Source organism: Macrotis lagotis, chromosome 5 (genome assembly GCF_037893015.1).
Source record: "Macrotis lagotis isolate mMagLag1 chromosome 5, bilby.v1.9.chrom.fasta, whole genome shotgun sequence".
Classification (NCBI taxonomy): domain Eukaryota; kingdom Metazoa; phylum Chordata; class Mammalia; order Peramelemorphia; family Peramelidae; genus Macrotis; species Macrotis lagotis.
In genome coordinates, this window is record NC_133662.1 from 211507866 (window position 1) to 211535650 (window position 27785).

Consider the following 27785-nt stretch of genomic DNA (forward strand, 5'->3'; position numbering starts at 1 on the left):
TATGGAAAAGTTGAGAAGGATAAGGGGTTGACTAAAGGGCATTATTATTATTATTATTTTTTGTAAATAGTATATCATTTTTCCAATTATATGTAAAGATAGTTTTCAACATTAATTTTTTTATAAGGTTTTGAGTACCAATTTTTTTCTCCTGCTCTTCCCCTATCCAAGACAAGCAAGCAATGTGATATAGGTTATATATATGCAAACATGTAAGTCTATTTCCACATTAGACATGATGTGAAAGAAAAAAGATAACAGAAGGGAGAAGCCACAAAAACCAAAACCAAAAAAAAAAACCAGTGAAAGTAGTATGCTTCAATTAAATAACCCCATGTCAGAAAAAAGAAATTGAACAAACCATCAATGAACTCCCTAAGAAAAAATTTCCAGGGCCAGATAGATTCACAAGTAAATTTTACCAAACATTCAAATAACAATTAGTTCCAGTGCTATATAAACTATTTGAAAACAGGTGAAGGAGGAGTTCTGCCAAAATTCCTTCTATGACACCAATATGGTGCTGATACCTAAACCAGGAAAAGTCAAAACAGAGAAAGAAAATTATAAACCAATTTCCTAATGAATATGGATTCAAAAATTTTAAATAAGATATCAACAAAGTGATTACAGTAACTTATCACTAAGATAATGCACTATGATCTAGTTGAGTTTATACCAGAAATGCAGGAATGGTTAAATATTAGGAAAACTGTCAATGTAATTGATCATATCAATAACAAACCTAACAGAAATCATATGATTATCTCAATAGATGCTGAAAAATCTTATGATAAAAACATAGCACCCAATCCTACTAAAACACTGGAGAGCATAGGAATAAATATAATATTTCTTAAAATGATAAACAGAATCTATCTGAAACTATCAACAAACATTACATGTGATGGGGATAAACTAGAATCATTCCCAGTAAGATCAGGGATGAAACAAGGATGTCCATTATCACCACTATTATTCAATATTGAATTAGAAATTAGCTTTAGGATTTAGGTTTTAGACATAAAAGACAATATTATAAGCAAACTAGGAGATCCAGGAATAGTTTACCTGCCAGATCTATGGAAAGGGAAGCAGTTTAAGACCAAGGAAGAGATGGAGAACATCATTAAAAACAAAGTAGATAATTTTGATTACATTAAATTAAAAAGCTTTTGTACAGATAAAACCACTATAACCAAGATAAAAAACAATGGAATAAATTGGGAAACAATTTTTACAACTAGTATTTCTGGGACTCATTTCTAAAATATATAGAGAACCGAGTCAAATTTATAAAAAAAAAACAAGCCATTCCCCAATTGACAAATGGTCAAAGGATATGCAGAGGCAATTTACAGATGAGGAAATCAAAGTGATCCATAGTCATATGAAAAATTGCTCTAAATCATTAATGATTAGAGAAATGCAAATTAAAGCATCTCTGAGGTACCACCTCACACCTCTCAGACTGGCCAATATTACCAGAAAGGACTTCTATGTTGGAAGGGTTGTGGTATCTGGGACACTAATACATTGTTGGTGGAGCTGTGAACTTATCCAATCTTTCTGGAGAGCAATTTGGAATTATGTTCAAAGGGCAATAAAAATGTGCATACCCTTTGATCCAGCAATACCACTACTGGGTATATACCCTGAAGAGATCATGAAAAAGGGTAAATACATCAATTGTACAAAAATATTCACAGCAGTCTTGTTTGTGGTGGCAAAGAATTGGAAATTGAGTGAATGTCCATAAACTGGGGAATGGCTGAAAAAATTGTGGTATATGTACATTAAAGAACACTATTGTTCTATTAGGATGGGAGTTCAGAGAAGCCTTGAAGGATTTGCATGAACCGATGCTGAGAGAGATAAGCAGAACCAGAAGAACATTGTGTGCCATAACAGCAATATAGGATTGATGATCAATCTTTTTTTTTTTTTCAAGGCAATGGGGTTAAGTGACTTGCCCAAGGTCACACAGAGAGGTAATTATTAAGTGTCTGAGGTCAGATTTGAACTCAGGTCCTCCTGACTCCAGGGCCAGTGCTCTATCCACTGTACCACCTAGCTGCCCCTTTGATGTCAATCTTAATGAACTTGCTCATTCCATCAATGCAACAATCAGGGACAATTTTGGAGTATCTGTGATGGAGAATAGCATCTGTATCCAGAGAAAGAATTATGGAGTTTGAACAAAGACCAAAGACTATTACCTTTAATTTAAAAAAAACTGTAATCTTATTATGTAATTTTGCTATCTCTTATATTTTATTTTATTTCCTTAAGGATATGATTTGTCTCTCAACACATTCAACTTAGATCGACGTATAGCATGGAAACAATGTAAAGACCAACAGACTGCTTTCTGTCGGGGGTGGGGGGAGGGAAGTGAGATTAGGAGAAAAATCATAAAACTCAAAAATAAATAAATAAATAAAAAGAAATTAACTTTAGCAAGAAGAGAAGAAAAAGAAAGTGAAGGAATTAGAACTGGTAATGAAGAAACAAAACTCTCATACTTTGCAGATGATATATGATGGTATACCTATAAAACTCTAGAAAATCATTGAAAAAACTACTGGAAAAAACAAGCAACGTATTCAATGCTCTAGATCACCTCCTATACCTGGATACCATCTCCTCCCTAGATTTTTCTGACCCTGTGCTTTCTTGATTCTCCTCCTACTAATCTGATCACTACCATCAGTGTCCTTAGGAAACTCATTCTGAATTATTGTGGATGCATCCTAAGACTCTTTCCTGATCCATCACATTGATTTAATTATCATTTCTCTGCAGATGACTCCCAGATCTATATATGAAGCACAAATGTCTACCAATGAGCTCCTATTGTGAATATCCAAATGCTTGTTGAATATTTGATACACAATATCCCATTAGCATCTCAAATTTAACATTTCTAAAACAGTCTTCCTTATCATTTGCCCCCATTATACCCATAATTAGGCCCATTATATACCCCCTCCATCTCCCATCTTTGTCCTAGTTGTCCCCAGTGCCTGGAATGCACCCCTTCCTCATCTCTGACTCTTTGAATTCCTGACATTTCCTTCAAGCACCAACTTCTTCATAAAATCTTTGAATTCCCCACTGGCTAATGCCTCTAATCTCCATTCCTCCACCTCTCACCCCTACCATTTATTTTGCCTACATCTTACATATGCATCCATATGCATGTCTCTTTCTTTTGATGGAATTTATTCTCCTTGAGTACAAGGACTAGTTCAATTCTGTCTTCATATATATACATACATATATATATATATATATATATATGTGTATATATATGTGTATATATATATACTACCCTACCATCATGTTTGCTATATAGTAGGTACTTCAAAACTTGTTCTGGATAAATGAATGGATGGATGGATGGATGGATGGATGGATGGATGGATGATCTTTGAGGAAATAAGAATACTAAAAGATTTCACATTAGACACTTAATGAAACATTCTTCAGGCAAATATAAATATATACATATATATGTATACATATGTGTGTGTTTGTGTGTGTGTGTGTGTGTGTGTGTGTACTTTAAGCCAGTTGCAAATGGGAAAATTGAAACTCACCATCTTGGTTTCTGTCCAGACTCTTAAATGCCAACTTCATTTTTTTCTCATGGTCTTTAAGATACTGCAAAAATTCTTCAAAGTTTAGGTGTCCATTTTTATTAGAATCACTAATCTTTAAAATTTCCTACAAGAAAGAAGAAAACCATTAGAGAAAAATTCTTCAACATTGTTATATAGCTGGATTGGTCCTAGCAAGTAGATCAGTTTTTTTCATCATAGCTAAACCCACCAAAGACATGAAAATTACAGACTTCCAGAATAGTGATGTCAAACTCAAATAGAAATAAGGATTGTTAAATCCTATATGCAGACTGCATAATGACATAGAAATCTAAATATTAAAACTATCCATGGGGGGGCAGAGCCAAGATGGCAACAATAAAAGATCCAGTCTTAGGTGCTCCCTGATAAAACTCATAAACTAAGGACTCTAACTAAACTTGAGAGACAGAACCCACAAAGGGACCCAGCGAGGCAGTTCTCCTACTCAAGGTAACCTGGAAAAGAGCAGAAAGGCTCTGCTCCCCGGGGTCGGAGGGGCAGCCTGCCAGAGGGGTGGCCCACCAGAGCCAAAGAACTTCAGCCTCCCGGAGGCAGCCCCAGGGCGCTGGGAGCTGAGGCTCACAGCAGCGGGGGTGTCTCTGGAGCTAAACCCCTGGGAGCACCGGGCACAAAGTGGGGGAACAGCAGGGGACCTCTCCAGAGCAAGCACGTGGAGCCCAGACCTCAGGGCACAGAGCAAGCAGCCTGGTCTTTCAGCAGCCCAGAAACAGAAGCAGGCAGAACCTGTAACCAGGAGCCCCCAGGGCATGAGCCCATTGAGCTGAGGGAAGGGAGTGAAGAGAGAGAGACTGGCGAGCTCTGTCCTCTGCCCCTGGAACAGGACTCTGGGGCTCTGACCACATTCAGATCCTGATCGCAGTCTAGGCCCCCCCATAGAACAGCAGCCCCCCCCACCTCAGCCCCATGGCAGAGGGGGGCACTTATGGTCATTCACAGACCAGGAGGGAGGACATAGCCTCACACACTGAGACCCTTGTGGGAGTGTCCCAAAAGCTCAGGAAGCACCCCAAAACCAGGCCTAGGCTGGGAAAATGAGCAAGCAGAGAAATAAGAGGAAGACCATTGAGAAATATTTTGCAAATGAGCCCAAGAAGGATCAAAATACTCAGTCTGAAGATGAGGAAGCACAAGCTCCTGCATCTAAAGACTCCAAGAAAAACAGAAATTGGGCTCAGGCTATGACAGAGCTCAAAAAAGACTTTGAAAATCAAATGAGGGAGTTAGAAGAAAAACTGGGAAAAGAAATGAGAGAGATGCAGGAAAAATATGAAAATGAAGTCAGCAGCTTAGTCAAGGAAATCCAAAAAAATGCTGAAGAAAATAGCATGCTAAAAACCAGTTTAGGTCAAATGGATAAAACAGTTCAAAAAGTTACTAGGAGAAGAATGTTTTAAAAAAGCAAAATTGGCCAGATGGAAAAAGAGATAAGAAAACTCTGAGGAGACCAAATCCTTCAGACAAAGAATAGAATTCAGGGAGATTGATGAATTTACCAGAAATCAGGAACCAATACTTCAAAACCAAAAAAATGAAAAATTAGAAGAAAATGTGAAATATCTCATTGAAAAAAACAACTGATATGGAAAACAGACTCAGGAAAGATAATTTAAAAATTATTGGAATACCTGAAAGTCATGATCAGGAAAAGAGCCTTGACATCATTTTCAAAGAATTACTACAGGAAAATTGCCCTGATATTCTAGAAGCAAAGGGCAAAATAGAAATGGAGAGAATCCACCGATCCCCCAGACAAATAGATCCCAAAAAACCAACCCATAGGAATATTATAGCCAAGTTCCAGAACTCCCAAGTCAAAGAGAAAATATTACAAGTAGCCAGAAGGACACAGTTCAAATACTGTGGAGCTGCAGTCAGGATCACACAGGACTTAGCAGCAACTACATTGGAAGCTCATAGGGCTTGGAATATAAAATACCGGAAGGCAAAAGAGCTTAGAATGCAGCCAAGAATGAACTACCCAGCAAGGCTGAATGTCCTCTTCCAGGGGAAAAGATGGACTTTCAATAAACCAGGGGAATTTCAAATGTTCCTTTTGGAATGGCCAGAGCTGAACAGAAGGTTTGATCTTCAGATACAGGACTCAGGTGAAGCATAGAAGTGGAAGAGAAGGGGAAAATACAAGGGACTTGATGATGAACTACATGTATTCCTGTATAGAAAAATGACACTGATAATACTCATATGAACCTTCTCAGTTAATAGAGCAGGTAGAGGGAGCTTTTATAGTTGAAGCACAGGAGAAAGCTGAATTCAAAGATAAAATATGGTGTAAAAATGGAGTCAATAGAAAAAAGGGAAATGTAATGGGAGAAAGAAAAAGGAGAGGGAGAATAGGCCAAGATATTTCATATAATAAGATTTTTCTTTATTACAATGAGCTGTTGCAATGATATGGAAGGGGGGAGGCAAGGGGGAATGAGGGAACCCTTGCTCTCATCAGAGGTGGCTAGGAGAGGAAACAGCAAATATACTCAATGGAGTATAGACATCTGGATTAAGAAGGAGCGGGGAGCAGGGGGAAGGGGTGGGGATGTGAATAAAGGAGGAGAGGATGGACCATGGGGGAAGAGTGGTCAGATATAACACATTTTCTTTTTTACTTCTTGCAAGGGGCTGGGATTGGAAGGCCTGTCCAGGATCATAGGGCCAGGTGGATTCTGGGCCTAAGGGGTGGTATGGGGGCTCAGGGCCTCTTGGCCCCAGGACCAGGGATCTGTCTGCTGCGCCACTCAGCGACCCTACAGCAGAGTCAGAGTGAAAGGAGAGAGAAAATATAGTGCATGGTAGTGAAGAAACAAGAAAGGAGGGAGTTGCAATCAGCAATGGCAACGTTGGAAAAATATGGAAGTAACTTTTGCGACGGACTTACCATAAAGAATGTGATCCACCCGTGACAGAGTTGTTGGTGTTGGAACAAAGACTGAAGCACATTTTTTATTATTATTATTTGGGGGCGGTGCAGGGCAAATGGGGCTGGGTGGCCTGCCTGGAGACGCATAGCAGGGTGATCATTGGTTGTCTGAGGCTGGATTTGGACCCGGGTGCTCCTGGCTCAAGGACCAATGCTCTGTCCGCCACCCAGCCACCCCTACTATTATTACTATTTTATTTTATTTTGGATCTTTTTTTTTCTTCTTTTTGGTTTTTGCAGGGCAGTGGGGATCGGGTGGCTTGCATGCCACATGGCTGGGTGATTGTTGGGTCTACAGGGCTGGATGTGGGCTCAGGTGCTCGTGGCTCCAGGGCTGGTGCTTCATCCATTGCACCACCTGGCCATACCTACAATTATTACTATTATTTTTTTTAATTTTAATTTTTTTCTCTCCCCTTTACTTTATTGCTCAAGCAAGTCTATATTTATGGGGGAAGGGGGTATTTCATTTACTCTTAAACAAGAATATTTTATTAATGTAAAAAAACATTTGTACAAAATGAGAATAAAAAATAAAATTAAAAAAACTATCCATGTTTTATTGCCTTTTTGTTTATTTTATTAAAGATTTTCCAACTACATTTTAACTTGGTTTGGGGCACATTCAAGAGTGTTTTGAGTCACACCAGATGCTCCATATTTGACACTTCTGTTCTAGAATGAAAAAGGACTTTAAATGTCATTTAGATCCATTTCTCACTTGACATTCCACAGTTTCTGAATTTTAGAAAACACTGGGAAAGTGGCCACTATACCATATGCAAATGAACCTGAGTTTTAGGATGAATTCTTTTTTTAATATTTTATTTGTTTATTTTTCCAACTACATAGAAAGATAGTTTTCACCATCATTTTTGTAAGGTTTTGAGTTTCACATTTTCTCCCTTCCACTCTTACCTACCCCCTCCTCTGACAGAAAGCAATCTAATGCAGTTATTCATATAAAACAGGATGAATTCCTTATGGAAATAATGAAGTAATGACTTCCATAAAAAAGGCATATTTTCAAATATTACTTCAGTCATACCTTTAGTTCTCTAATATGCATATTAAAAGTCCTAAAACCAATGAAATGTCTGATGCCCAAGTATGTCACTATTTTCATTTTGCTGTCTATACCCCTCTTTGCAAAATGTAGATCCCATACTCAAATCATCCTATTTGATTTACAAAATTAAGAAAAAAGATAGTATGGTACAAGTGAAAAAACACTGACCATATGTATATAATTGCATACATATATACATACATATATAATTGCCCTCTACCTATGTATCCTCCCTTGAGCATAGAATCTATATTTAGTTTTTGTCCTTATATCCTCACAAATTAACACAATGCAATTCAGGGAGCAGATATAATAAATTCTTATTGAATTAAATTTGAGTCAGTCAAATAAAAATAGAAAGGAAACTTATTAGGACCATTTTGAATTATATCATCTTCTTTTAGTTTTCAGCTATGTATTCACAGCTCATTCTACATAAAGATTGGCAACATGGACTTAGAATACGTTTAGCAGAAACAAAAAAAACAAATAAAGTACCCAAAAGTATGACTACGGCATATTACTGTGGGTTGCCTCAATGTCATACTAATTAGCAAAAGCAGTAATCTGAAGCAAAGTCACAAGTCTCTACCTCCTAGAGAAAACTCATTCTGTTTTCTATTTCCATGAATTTGTATAGGTCATCCCCATTGTCTAAGTCATGCCCCCAAGAATAGGAGCAGCTAAGTAGTGCAATGGATAGAGTGCGAGAATGGAGTCACTTCTTTCTGAATTCAAATCTGGTCTCAGACACCTACTAACTGTGTGACCCTGAGCAATTCATCCAGTTTACCTCAGTTTCCTAATGGACTGAAAAAGGAAATGGCAAATCACTCCAATATCTTTAATCAAGAAAATCCCAAATAGAGTCATGTCTAGAATGAACTCTCCCAACATATCCACCTGTTGAAATCTTTCTCTTTCTTCAAACCAGCTATCATCCTTTAAGTCTTCCCTTATCCTCTTCTCCTCAAATATTTCAAAAAAGCCTCTGGGAATTTAATATATCCTAAACTACAGTTAAGTTACTTAAATACATCCCCCCCCCACTAGATTGTAAACTCCTTGAGATTGGAGATTCTAACATCATCTTTTTTTGAATCCCCAATGCCTAACCAGAATAATTTGCAAATAGAAGATATACTTAATAAAATATTATTGAACTGAAATGACAAAGTAAACCAAAATGACTTGCTCTTTCTATCCCATATCAAGAACAACTTCTAACTGATTTGGTTTTAGGTAACATCCTTAGCTGTCTCCATTCTCTTTTTACCCTTTCTTTATTATCAGATACATACTCTTCACCTCTTTCCTCTCCTCCACCTATATACTCTTCAGAACCAGAGTAATTCCCTTTTATAAACTCACATAAACTGATTTTACAAGAAAAAAAAATTAGAATAGAATCCTTATTTTCTTAACCCTCTTCCTAAAGGTAACTGGTAATACAGTGTATAGAATGCTAGGAATAATTCAAATACAGTCTCAGATAATTACTAACTGTGATTCTGGGCAAGTCATTTGCCTCAGTTTCTTCAACAGCAAATTCTTCAATCATAAAATATAAAATGATAACATAAACCTCCTCTTGAGGCTTCAGATGAGATAATATTTGTAAAAGCACTTAGTACAATGTCTGGTGTAGAGTAAGCACTAAATAAATTCTTTTTCTCTCCTCTCCCAATCAACTTATCATGTAGATATATAAATTAAGGTAAATAATTTCTAAGAACATTATTTTCAAAATGCATACACAGTCATTGCTTTGGTATTTATCATCTTCAAGATACTTAAAAAACATAAATTCTCAAAACTTCTAATGATTCTAATGATTTTTGACCAAGTTTTTTTTTTAATGTTATAAAGATAAAAACTCATTTTTCATGGTTTCGAGTACATGTTGTTTAAGTAGTCTGAATCAGTATTCTATTTCTTGATGGAGCCATTGCCCTACAAACTTCAATGCTGTTCACTGCAATTTTCAAACCACATCTGCATTATCTTTATTGCAAGGTTCAATGAAGGAAAAATGGAATAAAACTGCTTCTGCCTTTTAATCTCATTTGTCATTTGTGTTTCCTTCATAATAAAGGAACATTTTCTTTTTATCTTTTTCTTAGGAACATTTTTCTAGTTCCCTTGAAAATTACATAATGTGACTTCTTATAGAGAAAGTGGGAAGTAAAAATGGCTTATATTACAGAATATATAGAAGCAGTTAAGTGATACAGTGGAGTTGGGGATCACAAAGAATTCATTCTCATGGGTTTAAATTCAGCCTCAGACAGCTGTGTGACCCTGGGCAAGAAACTTCATCCTATTTGTTTCAGTTTCTTCATCTTTAAATGACTGAAAAAGAAAATGGCAAACCCAATGGGATCACACAGATTTGGAAATGACTGAAAAACAATAACAATAAGGTGGGAAAGGTAGGATATAGACAAGTGGTGAACTAATAGTTTTTGAGAACCTCATCTGGTCAAAAAAAGGCATGAAGTGTGAAACGAGCAGAACCAAGAGAACACTGTAAACTATAACAGCAATATTTTTGAAGAATAAGTGTGAATGACTAAGTTTTTCTAAGTATTATAAATACTCAAATCAACTACAAAGAACCTATGAAAGGAAATGCTATCCACCTCCAAGGAAAGAACTAAAAAATAGGAGTATGCTTAATATGGTTTTACATATGTGTATGAACATCAAATAGTCGCACTTCTGTTGTGTGGGGTAGGGAGGGAGGAAGACAGTTTGAAACAAAATGTAGCAAAAATAAAATTACTGAGAGAGAGACAGAGAGACAGAGATCAGAAAGATAAACTTCTATTCCTACATCACTTTCTTAATCCCATCAATTAAGGCCCCAAATCACTGAAAAGGGGTCTCAGACATATAACTCTTACAGTTAATACATTCATTACTGAGGGGAGGTATAAAGGACAACATAAGTTGGTTTTGTGTTGGGAAATGACCAGGAGAACTGGTAAACAGTGATTAAGCTTGACAAAGATTTTATTAATTTTCTTGATATAATAAAATTGTGTAGCTAAAATGCTAATTAACTGTGAAATGGTATAAAATGTAAAAAGTTGGTCAGATTAAAAGGAATCTGTCCAATGAGAGGGGACAAACCAATTCAAAATTTCAATCATTTTAATATTCAAAGTGATGTTCTAATATCATTGAAAAAGGAAAAGCACTAAAGCATAACCATTAAAAAGAGTTTTCATTTACCATTTATGACTATAATTTTAGAAGTCCTATCAATAAGACATGAAAAGGGGCGGCTAGGTGGCATAGTGGATAAAGCACCAGCCCTGGAGTCAGGAGTATCTGGGTTCAAATCTGGTCTCAAACATTTAATAATTACCTAGCTGTGTGGCCTTGGGCAAACCACTTAACCCCGTTTGCCCTACAAAAACCTAAAAAAAAAAAAAGACATGAAAAGAAATGAAAAGAATAAACATCAAAGAAATCAAAACATTTTTTCAGACAACATAATCATATACCTAAAAAATGGAATCAAGCACAAAAATTAATGGTGATAAATGACTTTACTAAAATAATTAGGAAAGATAATTTCCTCCCAATCATCTGTATGGTATGTCAGCATTAAGGATAAAATAAATTAAAACAAGAAAAATAGCCTTTACAAATCAACAAAGTGCACCAGACATTCACTTGAGGCATACAAGAAACCTATACAAAAACAGCTTCCTTAACAAAAATCAAGGAAGAACTGAATAAATAGCAAGTTATTCCCTATGCTGGTTAGCAGTTTGTTTATGTGTGTGTGTGTGTGTGTGTGTGTGTGTGTGTGTGTGTGTGTGTGTGTGTGTGTCCCAAACTAACTTACAAATAAGCAATTTCACTGAATTGGATAAAAAAAAAGAAATTTCATTTGGTAAAGTAGCAATAAGGATTCAGTCTGTGATTTTCATTAAAATTGAGAATTCCCATAGGAGGAAATTTCCTCTCTACCAATGCAAGTTAGCAACCTCCTCGACAACTTAATAGTCTTAGAGGGTATAGAATACTCAGTTTAGTCAAATATCAGAGGCTAAGTAACTTGCCCAGGGTGACACAAGCCAATATGTGCTAGGGTCAGGACTTGAAGAACTCAGTTTTTCCTGTTCAAAATCCCACTCTCTCTCCATTATGCCACTCTCACATTGGAAAGGTAGATTGAAGCCAGAGGTTGATAGACCTTGACTACCAGGGTTAGGAGTTAATGTTTTACTTACTGATCAGTGAGAAATCTTTTAAGGATTTTTGAGCAACAGAATCATCATTCAAAAAACACACTACACCAAAATCACTTTGGCAATTATCTGAAGGATAAATTAAAGAAGGGAGAGATTGGGGCCCAAGGAATCATCTAAGAGACCACAAGGATAAGATAGTCAGAGGGTGCCATAGCGTTGGTCCTGAAGTTAGGAAGACTCATCTTCCTGAGTTCAAATCCGACCTCAGACACTCACTAGTTGTGTAATCCTGGGCAAGTCATTTAACCCTTTTTGTCTACTTTCTCATCTGTCAAACAAACTGCAGAAGAAAAGAGCAAATCACTCCAGTAACTTTGCCTATGCAGTCATAAAGAATCAGACACAATTGAATAACAACTACAGTTAATGAAGGTTAAAAAGTAGGGAGATAAAACAAGAACAAAAATACAAAGAAGAGTCAAAAGAAAAGCACAAAGTGAGACTAACACTACTAGATATCAAATTACTACAAAGCAATAATTATTTTTAAAATGTGGTACTGGGGAAAAAATGGAGAGTCAAGGAAATATAATAGAACCAAGGAATAGAATGAAAGATTTATTTTTGATAAACTCACATTTTGAAAACATTAGTAGTATCACCATTCAAAAAACGTTTTGAAAAAAATGAATAGCAATAGAGTTTTAAAAAATTAGTTTAGATGCACATAGTTTGCCATATACCATAAGTGAACTGGAACCACAATCTAAATTTTTTTAATTCATGAAAAAATGGAAGAAAAAATATTTTTCTTAGCTAGAAGAGGAGCTTTTACAAAAACAAATAAAAAGAACTTGTTGATTTAGTTATTTGAAAATATTTAGTTATATGAAAATAGACTAAAACAAAAACAGTATCACTAAATTAAAAGAAAAGAAACAGATTGGGACAATATTTGCTTTCAAAATAGAAAAATATGGATTAAATGAATATGAATCTAAAAGATACTGATATAAATATATACCTCAATGGAAAGAAAGTCAAATGATACATGCAATTTAAGAACAAGAAAATGCTTGTTGTGCATACACTTTGATCCAGCAATACCACTACTGGGTCTATTCCCTGAAGAGATCATGAAAAAGATCACTTGTACAAAAATATTCATAGCAGCCCTGTTTATGGTGGCAAAGAATTGGAAATCAAGTAAATGTCCTTCAATTGGGGAATGGCTTAGCAAACTGTGGTATATGTATGTCATGGAACATTATTGTTCTATTAGAAACCAGGAGGGATGAGAATTCAGTGAAGCCTGGAAGGATTTGCATAAACTGATACTCAGTGAGATGAGCAGAACCAGAAAAACACTGTACACTCTAACAGCAACATAGGGGTGATGATCAACTTTGATGGACTTGCTCATTCCATCACTGCAATAATCGGGGACAATTTTGGGCTGTCTGTAATGGAGGATACCATCTGTATTCAGATAAAAAAACTGTGGAGTTTGAACAAAGTTCAAGGACTATTCTGTCTAATTTATGAAAAAAAAACTGATATCTTATTGTCTGATCTTGTTATCTCTTATACTTTTTGTTTGATATGATTTCTCTCTCATCACACTCAATTTGGATCAATGTACAACATGGAAACAATGTAAAGACTGACAAATTGCTTTCTGGGGGGGAAGTAAGGATGGGGGAAATTGTAAAACTCAAAATAAATAAAATCATTAATTAAAAAATTAATTAAAAAAAGAAAATGCTTGTTGCTAAAAGGTCAAATTCCCTAATAATCAGAAAAATGCATGTAAAGACAATGTAAGTATATCACCTTATAGAAAAAACTTTATGAAAATCTAATATTGACAGAACTGTGAGAAAACAGACAACTTATTAAATTATTGGTAGAACTGAAGACTAGTACAAACATTTTGGAGGGCAATATGGTGATAGTATGGAGTGAATAATAAAACTTTTCATGTCTTTCAACCCAGCAAATCCATTGTGAGGACTTTACAGAAACAAAATTAAAAAAAAAATGTTTAATCACATCTCTACAAAACATTCATAGTTTAATACTAAGGAAGCTTAAAGCAAAGGTATGCAAAGGACAGCAAGAAAATATGGTTCATGACTATAATAAATAGAAATAATAACGTCAGGCAGTGTGCTAATCCTCACAACCCCTGGAGCTTACTACTTTGACCCTGGTATCCCCACCACCTAGCACAGTATTTTTTTTTTGTTTGGTTTGTTTGGGAGTTTTGTGAGGCAGTGGGGTTAAGTGATTTGTCCAAGGTCACACAGCTAGTACGTGACTTTGGAGCCGGTACTCTATCCACTGGACCACCCAACTATCCCGAAGCGGTTTTTGTTAAGAAATTTCCTTTAACGGTGGATCAAAATGGTTTGTTTTTGGCCCCGTCGGCCCCGCCCCTCCTTCCTCCCGCTCCTCTCTGCCCACCTGATGAACCTCTCTGCCCAGGGGGAAGCCCAACCTGCCGAGACCCTCCTGCAGCTCGACGACGTCCACTCTGCCATCCCCGTTCCGGTCCAGCTCCCTGAAGAGATGCTCGTAGCGGCGGTTGGACTCTTCCTGCTGGTCATCGCTGCTGTCGGGCAGCACGAAGCCTCGCACCCAGCGGAGCATCGCGCCCGATGGGGCCCCCGGCGACGCTGGAGAAGCCTCCTCCGCCGGGCGCTGGCTCGGTCCAGCCGTCTGTCCGCGCGGAGGCGGCGGGCACCGGACAGAGGCAGCGGGCAGAGGGCACCGGACAGAGGGCAGCGGGCAACTGCACCCGCGTGGAGACAGAGGGCAAAGGGCAGGGGGAGAGCTGAGACAACGGGCAGAAGGCAGTGAGCTCTGCACGCAGGGGAGCATCCTGGACTGGAAGCTCCTGACCTCCACTGGAGCTGGGCCAAGGCCAGGGCCACAATTTCAGGGCTTCGGAAGAACTCGGAGAGGGAAAGGCCCCGTTTCTCTATGGAGTGGGGCAAGCCGGATCTGGGGGGCCTAGGACAGGTATTCCCTGGGGGTGCAGGGCGCTGCTGCCTCCCGAGCATCCTTGACTTGAGCCCCCTGTGTCTGTTTAGTTGTGCCCCTTTCTGGATCCTAATATTTGTCTTCATTCTGGAAGAAGACCTTGACATCAGGGAAGTGATGCCATGATAAACACTTGAATTGGATTTGAATGAAGGGGTGCTGTGCTAAGTGCCCAGCTTCACCTTCTTCTCCAGAGCCAGCTGGATTCAGTGGCCAGATATCAATCAGGACAGCTTGGAGGTGGCTCTGGATGCGAGGCAAGCAGGGTCAAAGTGACTTCCCCAAGATTACACAGCTAGTAAGTGTCCAGTGTCTGAAACTGGATTCAAACTCAGGTCCTCCTGACTCCAAGGCCAGTGCTCTATCCACTGTGCCACCTAACAATAATCCAGGTGCAAAGTGATAAAGATCTGCACTAGAATGGAGGTAGAGTCAGAGGAAAGAAGGCTGCATAGTGGGAAACATGTTACAAAGGTGAAATCAACAGGCCTTGGCAACAGATTGCATATGAGGACTAAGAGACAGTGAGGCATCAAGAATGACATAATGTTCTAAACTTGAAGGACTGAGAAATAGTAATAGAGAGGTTAGGAAATAAAGAAAGTTTAGGAGGAAAGATAACGAATTCTGTTTGAAACTTGTTAAGTTTTTAAGATGTCTTGCTGTTGAGTCATTTTTCAATCATGCCCGACTCTTTGTGACCCCATTTGAGGTTTTCATGACAAAGATACTAAAGTGGTTTGCCATTTCCTTCTCCAACTCCATTTTACAGATGAGGAAACTGAGATGAACAAAGTTAAGTGATTTGCCCAGGTTCATAAAATAAATGTCTGACACCACATTTGAAACTCGGGTCTACCTAAATCCAGGCCCAGCATTCTATCTACCAAGCCACTTCACTGACCTTTAAAATGGCTACTAAGCATCTACTTCAAGATGTCTGAAAAGCAGTTGAAGATGGAAACTCAGGAAGATGAGTTCCAGATCCCACGCCCGGCACTCCATCCACTGTACCACCTCAAGGTCGGTGATCCTGTTCAGCTGCATCTTATATTTGACCCAGTTAAAATTCTAACTACTTCATCAAAAGAAAAATTGCAAACTATCATTAATCATAGAAAAACAGGCTCTAAATCACCAATAGTAGGATAAATTCAAATCAGAACAAAACTTGGAAGTATTGTCTCTTGTCACGTCAGTTGGTAAAATGCAAAGGATGGGAATGGTCAGTGCTAGAGGGGCTATAGAAAAACAGGCACATGGATGCCCTATTTGAAATTACCCAGGAATAATGTGGAGGCCTGTTGATGAACCTGGAAACTTGTCCCAACTTACTAGATTTCAAATGGGAATTATTCAAGTAAAGTATCTAAACCATCCATACCCTTTGAGGCAGAAATCTTATTACTGTGTGTAATGTTTAAAGAATTCAAAGACAGAAACAAAGGTCTACTATATACCAGAGTATTCAAAACAGCATTCTCTGTGGTAGCAAAATCAAGGTGGAGAAGGGTGGGTAGGGAGAATGGTTGTTCAACATTTGGGAGATGCCTGGAAAATCAAGTATATAAATGAAACAAACCATTATTGTACAATAAAAAATAAACATGAGAAATTTAGAGAAACATGAATGGAGACAATATGAATTGTCACATAGTGACAGTGTATGCACAATGACTACAATAATATAATTTTTTTAAGGTCACTAAAAAGGAAGTTGAATTCTAAGAAACAAAAAAAATTGAGTGTGGTAGAGAAGAGATTGTGTCCTCTCATATTAGAGAAGCCAAGGATTACTAGGGTAGAATAAAGGACACATTGTCACAAGAAGTCATTAGATTGGATAGTTTTGCTTAATTGTTTTTCTTTATATAAAGTAATAATGCAGTTGGGGAGGGTATATATTGAAAAGACAAAATTCATCAACAAAACTTACTTTCATAAAAAAATAAATCATTAATAATCAAATACAGCATTCCAGACATTATCTTACCAAGCACAAGTGGGGTACTGTGACATAGAGAAAAAGAGTACTAGATTTGGAGTCAGAATGATCTGTATTCAATCTCTTATTTGATAATCTGTGTGATCTTGAACAAGTTGCAAAACCTCTCTAGGACTGTTTCCTCAGATGTAAAATGAGATGGTTGTAATAGATAATCTCTAAGGTTCTTTCCAGCTTTAAATCTTCAATCTTTTAAGTAGAAGGAATTATTATTCCCATGAACTTAATACCGAAGTTCAAAGAGTTTTAGAGTTGAAAGGAGATTTTTATGTCATTGATGTCAACCCTTTCTTCAACAGAGATATAAAGATTTATATCATTATCAGGCACCTTGGAACAAGGACCTTTAGAGCAGCAAGTTAAATTTCATTCCGAATCCTGGTCTATTAATACAACTTAAGATTGCATTAGTTTTTGGCAGTCCCATTGTTGGTTCTTATAAAGTTTGTGGTCAATTAAGACCCACAGATAAATAATAAATATATATTTATTGAATCGCATTGATGCTTTTCATATGAACTGCTTCTTCTTAGACAAGTCTCTCTAGGCATGTACAATTGATTTTGGAACCTAAATGCTGAACTTTTTATTTGTTTCAATTAAATTTCATCTTGTTAGTTTTGACTCAGTGTTTCAGCCTTCCAGAATTACTTTAAATTGATTCAATCATCAATTTGGTTCAATATGCATTTATCACATGTCTGTTTACAGGCTAGGAATGTACTGTAATCCTTAATTTTGATAAATATACTTTCTATATATGCATCTCAACTATTGATTAAAATGTTGGACCCAGCCAAACATAGAACCTTGTGACTCTCTCCTGGATACAGATACATTATTGAATTGCTCAGGCATGCACAAGAAATGAAAGCAAGAATGGAGAATACAATTAAAATAAAAAGCAGAAGCTTGAATCTAATTTCAGTCATTATCAATTGTTTGCACACTGGTATACTACATCTAACAACAAGTGCATCCAAACCACAAATTTCAACTCAGACAAGCACCCACAAACTCCTAGGCTCATCATGCTATAGAGGAGTCCAGGAAAGATGCTAAGGCTGCCATCATCCATGTCAACTATGCCTCTCCTTCTTCCCTTCATTCACACTTCCAATATACAGCAATCAATTTGCTCCATCTCCCACACTTCCTCTGACTCACACTCAGCATTCTATCAGTAGAAGCTCCTTCCTCACCAAAACTGACCTCCATCTCCATCCTCTATACACTGAACTAGCTCATAGCTCATTGGAGGATGGTAGAGTTAGGAGATACTGGGCTGATTCCATCCATGGCCACATCAAAGTGTGTGGAGTTGGAAAAGAGATAGGGTAACATCTCAGTGAAATAACTGAAACTTTAAAAATTCAGATTGAGTCAGACAGCTTTAACTTCAATTGTGGTTCACTAAATAGCCAGGACTGAGTCACTGCAATTTTGTCCCCCAGGGAACAACATCTGAAGGGTAGAATTTACTCCCCATAAGAAGGATACAATTTTTCAATGGACCAACTGCAGGACAAGGAATAGGATAATTTTAATGTTGACCTTCCTTTGCTTCAGTTCAGTCTTAAATATGACTCAATTTACAAAAATATGAGTTACATAATTTTTCAGGAACTAGAACCTCTTTCAGAAATTGGTTTGAGACTTCAGGGAAATTATTCAAACTTACCAGTAAAAGTATGCTATGGTTCAAACTTATAAAAATATATAAAAAACTCCACCATTGAAAACTTTGCAAAGCTTTAATTTTAATTAAAGAATTAATCTTCCAGGACTCTGATGATTATATTTCATTAATAACAAGAAACTATACATATTGAATGAAACAGGATAAAAGTCAATGAAGACCAGAGAGCTAGGACAACTGTATTTGACTGGCTATGGATTATATTATCCCCATCCAGAGGAAGAAAAATAAAACAAAACAAAACAAAACAAAACACACACTCACAAAAAAAACCTTCTAAATCTCATGAACCCTATAAAATTATCTCTTATGTATCTCTTCCCCTTAATCCTAATTCTGCAAATCGAAAATTACTAATTTGTAAATATGTTTATCAAAATATATATGTCCAGTACTAACCCTGACTGTTCACCTCTGAGGGGAGGGGGGGTGGGAAGGGATGGTGGAAGGAAATTTTTGTAATCTAAAAATATGCATGTGCAGATGGATAAAAAGAAAGAAAGAAAGAAAGAAAGAATTTTAAAATAAATGAAGTCAATGAAGAAAGCTTAAACAAAAGACAAAATAAGTTGTATAATCACTTTTTATCATCAAAAAATTCATTACCTAAAAGGAGAAATCAATAATTACTTCATCAGAAAGTTAATATATTAACATTATCACTAAGTAAATAAATAACTCTATCCATATGACCTCTTTAATGTTTCTACTAAAACAAACCTCCCGACTTCAATGAAATACCTGTTTCTATCCTTCAAAGCTGTTCTTAATTCCAGCTGTGGGCACTGTGTATTTAGAGACATTAATTAAAATAATCAGCGTACTGAGTTCACAGCTCCCTGTGGAGTAGTGGAAAGAACCCTAGATTTCATCAGAGGATCCAGTTCAAACCTTAGCCACAGTACTTACAACCTAACTAATCTTTCCAAGTCTCAGTTTTCTTATCTTTAAAAGGAAAGGTTGTATTTTTCCAAATTATCTTGTGTATAGCTTGTTTGTAAAATTTTTGTTTGTATGCTGTCTCCTCCATTAAACTATAAGCTCCTGGCAGTGTATTAAATGACCTCAAATGAAGATCTATTAACACATAACTCTTAGAGCATCGTCTTGATCAGAATTCACAGTTGATTATCCTTATAATATTGCTGCTCTTGTGCACAATGTTCTCATAGTTCTGCTCACTTCACTTAGCATCAGTTCATATAGCTCTTTCCAGATTTTTTTCTGAAACTGTCCTATTCATCATTTTTTATAACACAATAGTATTTCATGACAGTCATATACCACAATTTATTCAGCCATTCCCCAATTAATGGACATTCCACCAATTTTTAATGCTTTGCTATCACAAAAGGGACTACCATAAAAAAATAAAATAAAATAAAATAAAATAAAATAAAAAAGGGACTACCATAAATATTTTTTGTGCACATAAGTCTGTTTCCCTTTTCTCTGATCTCTTTTGATACAGACCTAGTAGTGGTAGTGTTAGGTCAAAGCATAAGGTACATATCATATTAACAGAGAAGCAGTATTGTCCCAGTAAAGAAAGACAGCACATTTAAAGAGGCCACATCAATTAATTTGAGATTTGGATTCCCGGTAGTATCTGGGTAGCCCAGGACAACAATCATTTAAAACAATCACTTCACACCTATCAGACTGGTTAATTATGACAGAAAAAGGAAAGTGAAGAATGATGAAGGGGATAGGAAAATTCAAACTGTATTACTCTGAGGTGGAGTTGTGAACTGATCCAACCATTCTGGAAAGCAATTTGGGATTTTTATAGTCTAAAGGACTATAAAACTGTCTGCACCCTTTGATCCAGCAAAACCACTACTAGATCTGTACCCAAGTTGATCATGGAAAAAGAAAAAGAACTTTTGCATTCTAAAATATTTATAATAGTTTTTGGTTTGGGGGTTTTTTTTAGGGTGGCAAAGAATTGTCCATCAAATGACTGAACAAGTTGTAGTGAATGATAATTTTGGAACACTCTTGTGCAAAAACAAATGACAAACAGGATGCTTTCATAAAAGCAGAAAACTTACATGAATTGATGCAAAGTGAAGTGAGCAGAACCAAGAAAACACTGTACACAGTAATAATAATATCATATGATGAACAACTGTAAATGCAGTACAAAAATCCAAGATAATTCCAAGCAGCTTATGAAAAGAATGCTGTCCATCTCTACAGAAAGAACTGATAAAGTTTGAACTCAGATCAAAGCTTGCAATTTTTTACTTTTTTTCCATAGTTTCTTTTAGGTCTGTGTTTTCTTTTACATTATGGAAATATGTTGCATAACTTCACATGTATAACCTATATCCAATTGCTGTCTCAGGAAGAGGGTAGGGAAAGTAAGGAGGAAGCAAAAATCTTGAAAATGAATGTTATAATATTGTTTTTACATGTATTTAGGAAAAAGGAAACAAAAAAACAAAAAACAAATTGTGGTCATGTATTATAACTCTGCTAAGACATAATAAGCATAAAGACTTCAGAGAAGCATGGGAAAAGGGGTAGCTTGGTGAAACAGTGAATAGAGAACTTATCTTGGAGTCAGGAGGACCTGAATTCAAATCCAGCCCCAGACACTTGACACTTACTAGGTGTGTGACCCTAGATGAGTCACTTAATCCCAAATCTCACACAAACAACAAAACAACCAAAAAGAAAGTCAGAAGAAGAAACATAGAAAGATTTATGTAAACTGATGTTTGAAAAAGTAAATAGAACCAGGTAAATAATATAAACAATGGCTGAAACAATGTAAATACAAGAACAAAAGAAAAATAAACTGAACACTGTGTAATTATAGTGAAAAAGAAATGAGAAAATATTATTCCCTCTCTTCTAAGAGTTGAAATGCTATAAATGTTTAACAGACCATATGCTACCAGATTCAGTTTATGTATTAGTTTTGCTAAACTGTTTTCCTTTTCTTTTCTTTTTAACAAGAGACATCAAAAAATGCTTTTTTAAAAGAAAAGCAATGAATGATTCATCAGTCACATGGGAATAATAGTTACTATTATCATCAAGGTTTCATAATAGGGACTTCATAAATATTTGTCAATTGATCTCATTTGTCTTCATAATCCCCTGAATGAAGTGCAATTACTATCCTCATTTTACACATGAATAAACCAAAGGTGAAAGAGATCAAGAGACGCCCAGAGTCTAATAGCTAAGTAAATAAGTGACTGAAGTGGACCTTGTGACCAAAAAAAAACACAACACAACACAACATTTATTCAGATTTCAATTCATCAATACAAGAAACTAAACTTTATTAATCTAGACTCTAGTACACACCTATCTATTCAGCAATACAAACTTGAACCCCCATGGGTACAAATCACCAATATGATTTCTGAAGATCCTAGTAAGCATGCCTCATGGATGCTCACAAGATTCCCTCTCTGCCTCTCCAGACATCACTTATCTCCGTTCTAGGTGGTTCTGTGGCTATTGTCCATCAATCAACATTGCTCTTATCTTCAAGTTCAGGTAACATGGTCTGGCCTAGTAGCCATCTAGGAGCAGGTCAAGGACTGGGGCCTTCAATGGACTCTTCTGACTTTAGCTAAAGGCATTTACAATTTACAGCTAAGTTCTCACTCCTGATCAATTTCTGAAGCTCATGAAGATAAGAAACAATCAGAATTTTAGTTTCCTAATACCATTAGCAAATATTTATCAGATGTCTATCAGAATTCAGACACATACACACCTTCCTGCCAAACTTTTTGACTCAAGTACTTCTCTTACTGCAGAAAAACATCTTACATAATAACTAGTTAGTCACAAAATTGAGGTTTAAAACAAACTGGAATTGGTCATCCTAAATTATCATACTTATTCCTACTAACTCCCTAGTGGAAATAGACTAGAAACATACTAGGAAAATAAATAATACTCCAGTAAATAAACTAAAACAATATTCATTTATAATGCCTGAATATCAAGTTGTTCAGTTTTACATGTTTTTTCCTCAAGATCTTACGATGACAAAGTCAGCCCTAGGCAAAATGATGAAGCAATCTGTTCTGTTTGGAGGGGCTCCCAATTTCTTCTTTCTGTTCTCCTTGCCCTTTTCACACACTGAAACTTTTATTTAGTATTTGCCCTGTTAAGCAAATGTTACAATAAACTCATTTAATATTATGTAGAATTAAAAATTGCAATAAATTAGCCCCAGTGAGAGTCTAAAAAGAGCACCATACGTCAAGATTATTTGTCTTGTTAATACAAACAAATAAAAAACTAATGATGAAATTTGAGGAATTAATGATAAGAATGACTTGGGACCAAGTCTCCTCATAAAACTCCAGGATTATCCCACCAAAGCCCCTCTAACATACATAACTCTTTAGATTCTATCGATTTCATTCAGTTTCATTTTTCCGAGTGAAACAGATGGTTTTACTTTAAAAAGAACTATGCAACATTATTTGGGGCCTCTGTCTGGATAAGACCTTAAAAAGAGTTCGTTATGATAAAGCATTCTTTGTAAGTGAGTTGTATTCAGTATGACCTATTCAAACAGTCAGCCTCAAGTGCAGTAAAGTCAATTAACTCCATTATATTTTGTTTAAAAGACATTGCCAGCTCTTTCTGGGATTTGAAGACAGCTACAGGATGTGAAAGTTAAACTTTCACTTGGTATGGGAAGAGATTTATATTGGCTTGGTGGTGAGTTTGGATTCATTTTCCTGGGAATTGAAAATATGACAACATCATAAAGTGTGAACTTGAATTGTATCAACAAAAAGAACAGATTCAGATCATCATGCCTCTAAAAAATGCTCCTGACTATCAACTCGTATGTTTATTTCACCATTGAAAGTGGCCATGAATGTAGTCAGAAACTTTTACTTTTATAGAATTAAAACAAGTTTTAGGATTTTTAATAGTATTAGGAAAGTTATTTACATTGCCTTTAAGGCCTAATTACGCTCCTGCTGTAATTTTCAATGACTTCATGAAGATTAGGTGATCAAAGTGCTAGCATAAATGATTTCAAATAATCATGACTTGAAGACATGAGTAGTTGTAGAAATTTTATCCATTTACCTATGCATTTCATCAGAACTATGCTAATGATTTAGGAGGCAGTAAGTAGCTCAGTGGATAGATCAATGCATCTATAGTCAAGAAGACCTGAGTTCAAATCTAAGCCCACATACTTATTAGCTATGTGATTCTGGAAAGTCATTTAACTTCCTATTTCTCTGGAGAAGGAAATGGTAAATCATTCCAGTGTCCTTGCCAAGTCACCCCATGGATAGTATTGGCATTCTATGATCCATGGGGTCATGAAGAGGTAGACACAACAACAACAATGTTGGTTTAACTTAATTTTTCTTACGTCTCTCCAGAGGCACAGCAAAGGTGAGACTGGTGATGTTTGTCAAGACACTATCTTGATACAGAATGATCAGACTTAAAGCAACTTATTCAGTGATGGAAGAAATGGCAGAGCTTCCAGACCTATCTCTCTCCACTATTACTTAAATATCTCCTTCAGTTTTATTGAAGCTTCAGGACAATTTGCATCACTCAGGTCTGTTAGAAAATGAAATTTAAAGAGCAAACAAAAAGTGGCTTGCATATTTATTCCCAGCCCCAGAAAGATTCGTCAATAGGGGATAAGTGTGTGGCAGATGTGGCTAGGCTACAGAATATGAACAGTGATGACTTTCACACAAGAAGTGGCAGAAAAGATATTATCCAGGTACTATATGATTTATTGGAGGGGGTGGGTCAGTCACAGTGAGTGACAAAGATCACATATGGACAAGTTGAGGGGCAGCTAGGTGGTGCAGTGGATAGGTCACTGGCCCTGGAGTCAAGAGGACCTGAGTTCAAATGTGACCTCAGATACTTAATAATTATCTAGCTATGTGACCTTGGGCAAGTCACTTAATCCCATTACCTTGCAAAAAAAGAAAAAGGACACCTGGACAAGTTGAGTTCTTCACTAATATCTACCACTCCCTTACTAAATGTTTAAAAATCCGTTAGAAGACCTCCAGTGAATTGGGTAGAACTTCTTTAGAAACTTTGTGATCTTCATCAGGGGATGGTTCTTTTGATGAAATCATGAATCTCTTAACAAACTATCTTCTACATAACTACCCCATGAGGTGATTAAAATAAGGATGACCATTTCCATTTTGCAGATAAGGAAACTGAAGATCTGAGAGGTAAAAAATAACTTGTTGACAAGTAACATAGCGGGTAGCTGGGTGATACAGTGGATGGAACACTGGCTCTGGAGTCAGGAGGACCTGGATTCAAATTTGACCTTAGACACGTAATATTTAGTTGTGTGACCTTGGAAAGTCACTTAACTCTATCACCTTGCAAAAAGAAAAAATTTTCAAAAAGTAACATAGTAAATTTTCAAGATAGGATTTAAATCATGGTCTTCCATCTCCAAATCCAGTGCTGCCTCACATAAAGATCATTTTATACAGTATTTCCTTTGGTACTTATTTTAAAGGAGGGAAAAAAAGAAATAGATAAATTTCAAATGTACCTTTTTCATTTTTAAGGATATTGTACCTAAGAGAAGCTGCATGACAGGTAGGGTTTGGGAATGGGGGACAGAAGGGAGAGGAAGAACTGGGTTCAAGTCCTACCTTTGACACAAACTGGCTATGTGACAATGGGGAAGTCACTTTAACCTCTCAATAACAGAGAAAGTGCTGATCTACCTTGGTAGAATTATCTTCTCATCTTAGATTTCCCTTTGTGTTATTACTCAATCTTTTTAAGTTGTTTGTCATTTCCTTCTCCAGAGCATTTTACAAATGAGGAAACTGAGGCAAACAGGGTTGAGTGACTTGCCCAGGATCACACACAGCTAGTAAGAGTCTGAAACTAGATTTGAACTCAGGTTTTCCAAACTCTAGACCCACTACTCTATCTACACTATGCCACCTAATTGCCTTTGGAGTTTCCTAGACCAGTGAACTCAAAAACCTAATCCCTAACCTCTGCGATGATTCGCATTTTTGTGACATATCAATCTAACCAATCTCTTATTTCTCTAATATCTTTTTGTTCTCCCAGATTACAAACTGGCAAAATATAAGTGAATATTTCTCTGCAATCTAATTCATCTACTAGCATATTCACAATGATTTCTTAAATTATATCATAAATTGCTTGAGAGTAGGAACTTTAGGCAGAACATTATTTTTCATCTTTCTATCCCCAGTGAATAGCATGGTGCCTTGCTCACATTGGTTTAGTAAGTGTTTGCTAAATGGAATTAAAATAAATGGAGAAGTGATTATTGGCAGAAGCAGTAAACAAAGGACCTATTTTTCAGTTTGAAGACAAAGAAGCCAGTTTTTGAAAATGTGGCTGTAATGTAATATGTCTAACAGCTCAGTAGAGGGTGTCAAAACTTCAGGATGCTGGCCAAAGAACACCTTTGGGATAAATAATAATTTTGTATTTGAACATTTAAATGAATCCTTTTTTCCACTGGCATCATTAAAATATTTTACTATGGATCCCTAAGGTATTCCAAAGTATTTCGAACAAAAAATATTTTGAATTTAAAAACCAGGGGGGAAAGATAATGTAAAATTTACATTTGCTAAGCATCATATTATTACTTTTTTTTACTCTCTTTTTTTAGTCATCCTCTTCCATATTCTTTTAGTGTTCTTTAAAACTATATTACATAAATTGAAGAAAAATATTTGTCAGCTGTATATCAATTGGGCCCCCACACAAAACATATAATTGGGGGATAAGGGTCTCTTATAAAATCTTTTTGGTTTATGCCCCATCCAATAAAATTTATTTGGGGAATTTTGGTCTCCTAAAAAAATCCTCAGTTTCCCTGAAAGCACTTGGGCTCTCATGAAATTTAAAATAGGATAGACTTTATTTGAACAGACAAAACACAAAGAATAGGTTTGTACTTGAATTCTTCTCAACAATAAGGAAAATTCTCCTTTCTTTTCCAGAGAATGTCAAAACAACCCTCCCTTTTGGTCAGTCCCAATTTCCCTCAGGATATATTAAATCTGCATGACTCCCAGTCATTAATGATTTAATGATTTAAACTACTCTCTAGTATTATAAAGTAGTACTATCCAGGATAAAGCCTATAATAATCATCACAGCAAATGGAAAAGTCTGGGTCATTCCATTGCTGGGAATGTCTAATTCCCTGGTATGATGATCACTCTATTAGCAAGGGCAAGTTCAGTAGGATTGTTTTGTTTCAGACTCTGTCCCAAGGGAGTTCCTCAGAACTTGTAGTTCCCTGTAGGTTCTGAATGGATGCAAAAGAGAATGGGGAAAGTACAAGGGATCAGTGAGTGACAGCTTTGTCTTACATATTCTCTGGGGAAAGGCAGCATCCTGATACTGCTACTATATACTAACCACATGCTTTTCCTCACCCTTAGCAAATCATTTAACCTCTGCCCGACTCAGTTTCATCCTATGTACAATGAAGATAAGAATAGCTTCTATCAATTGGGTCATCTTTTGTTTCAATTCTTATCTAGCCCTTAGACATTGAAAGGATGTGGCCTCAGACAATCTTAATTTAAATCTTAATTTAGAAAGACCAAAGTCACCCATTGCATCCTTGGTCATCACTAGTCATCTTGACCTTTGTCTTGCCACTGTACAGGAGGAGAGATTGAAGCTGATTCAAATTCAATTAACATTGCTAAATGGAATTAAAATAAATGGAGATGTCTCAATGTCATTGATCCATTTCAAGAACAAAGGATGAACCGCAATCTTCCAGGGCTATTGTGACATTAAAATGATATAATAATTGTAAAGAACTTTGTAAACCTTAAAACACTAGTTATATTATTACTATTACTATTACTATTACTATTACTATTACTATTACTATTACTATTACTGTTACTATTGTACATGGATACCCAAAACCTAATGATGTTAGAGAGAATTTTAAACAAGGCCATGTGGATGAGTAACCTGCTGTGACAAAGGTAGAAAGGGGGAATGACAACCATTTGGAGACATAGGAACCTATCGGAGACTAATCATCCTGCATTTGCAAGAACTGTGACAACTTGAAATGTAGATAAATTGCCTTAGTAAAAGCATCTTGTTTCTGTTGCCTGTCCCAGATGGCTC

General features: G+C 36.4%; 1 protein-coding gene across 1 annotated transcript in view; it reads right to left on the minus strand.

Annotated features, from left to right (window-relative positions):
- LOC141489467 (mitochondrial adenyl nucleotide antiporter SLC25A24-like) overlaps positions 1 to 14602 on the minus strand; it is a 30135-nt gene extending 15533 nt beyond the window's left edge. Inside the window, exons 1-2 of the mRNA XM_074190072.1 lie at positions 14344 to 14602; positions 3581 to 3729 (exon numbers count right to left, since the gene is read on the minus strand). Coding sequence (XP_074046173.1) covers positions 3581 to 3729; positions 14344 to 14529 — 335 coding nt within the window. The 5' untranslated portion in view covers positions 14530 to 14602. The remainder of the gene's footprint in view (positions 1 to 3580; positions 3730 to 14343) is intronic.
- Positions 14603 to 27785: the final 13183 nt, after the last annotated feature.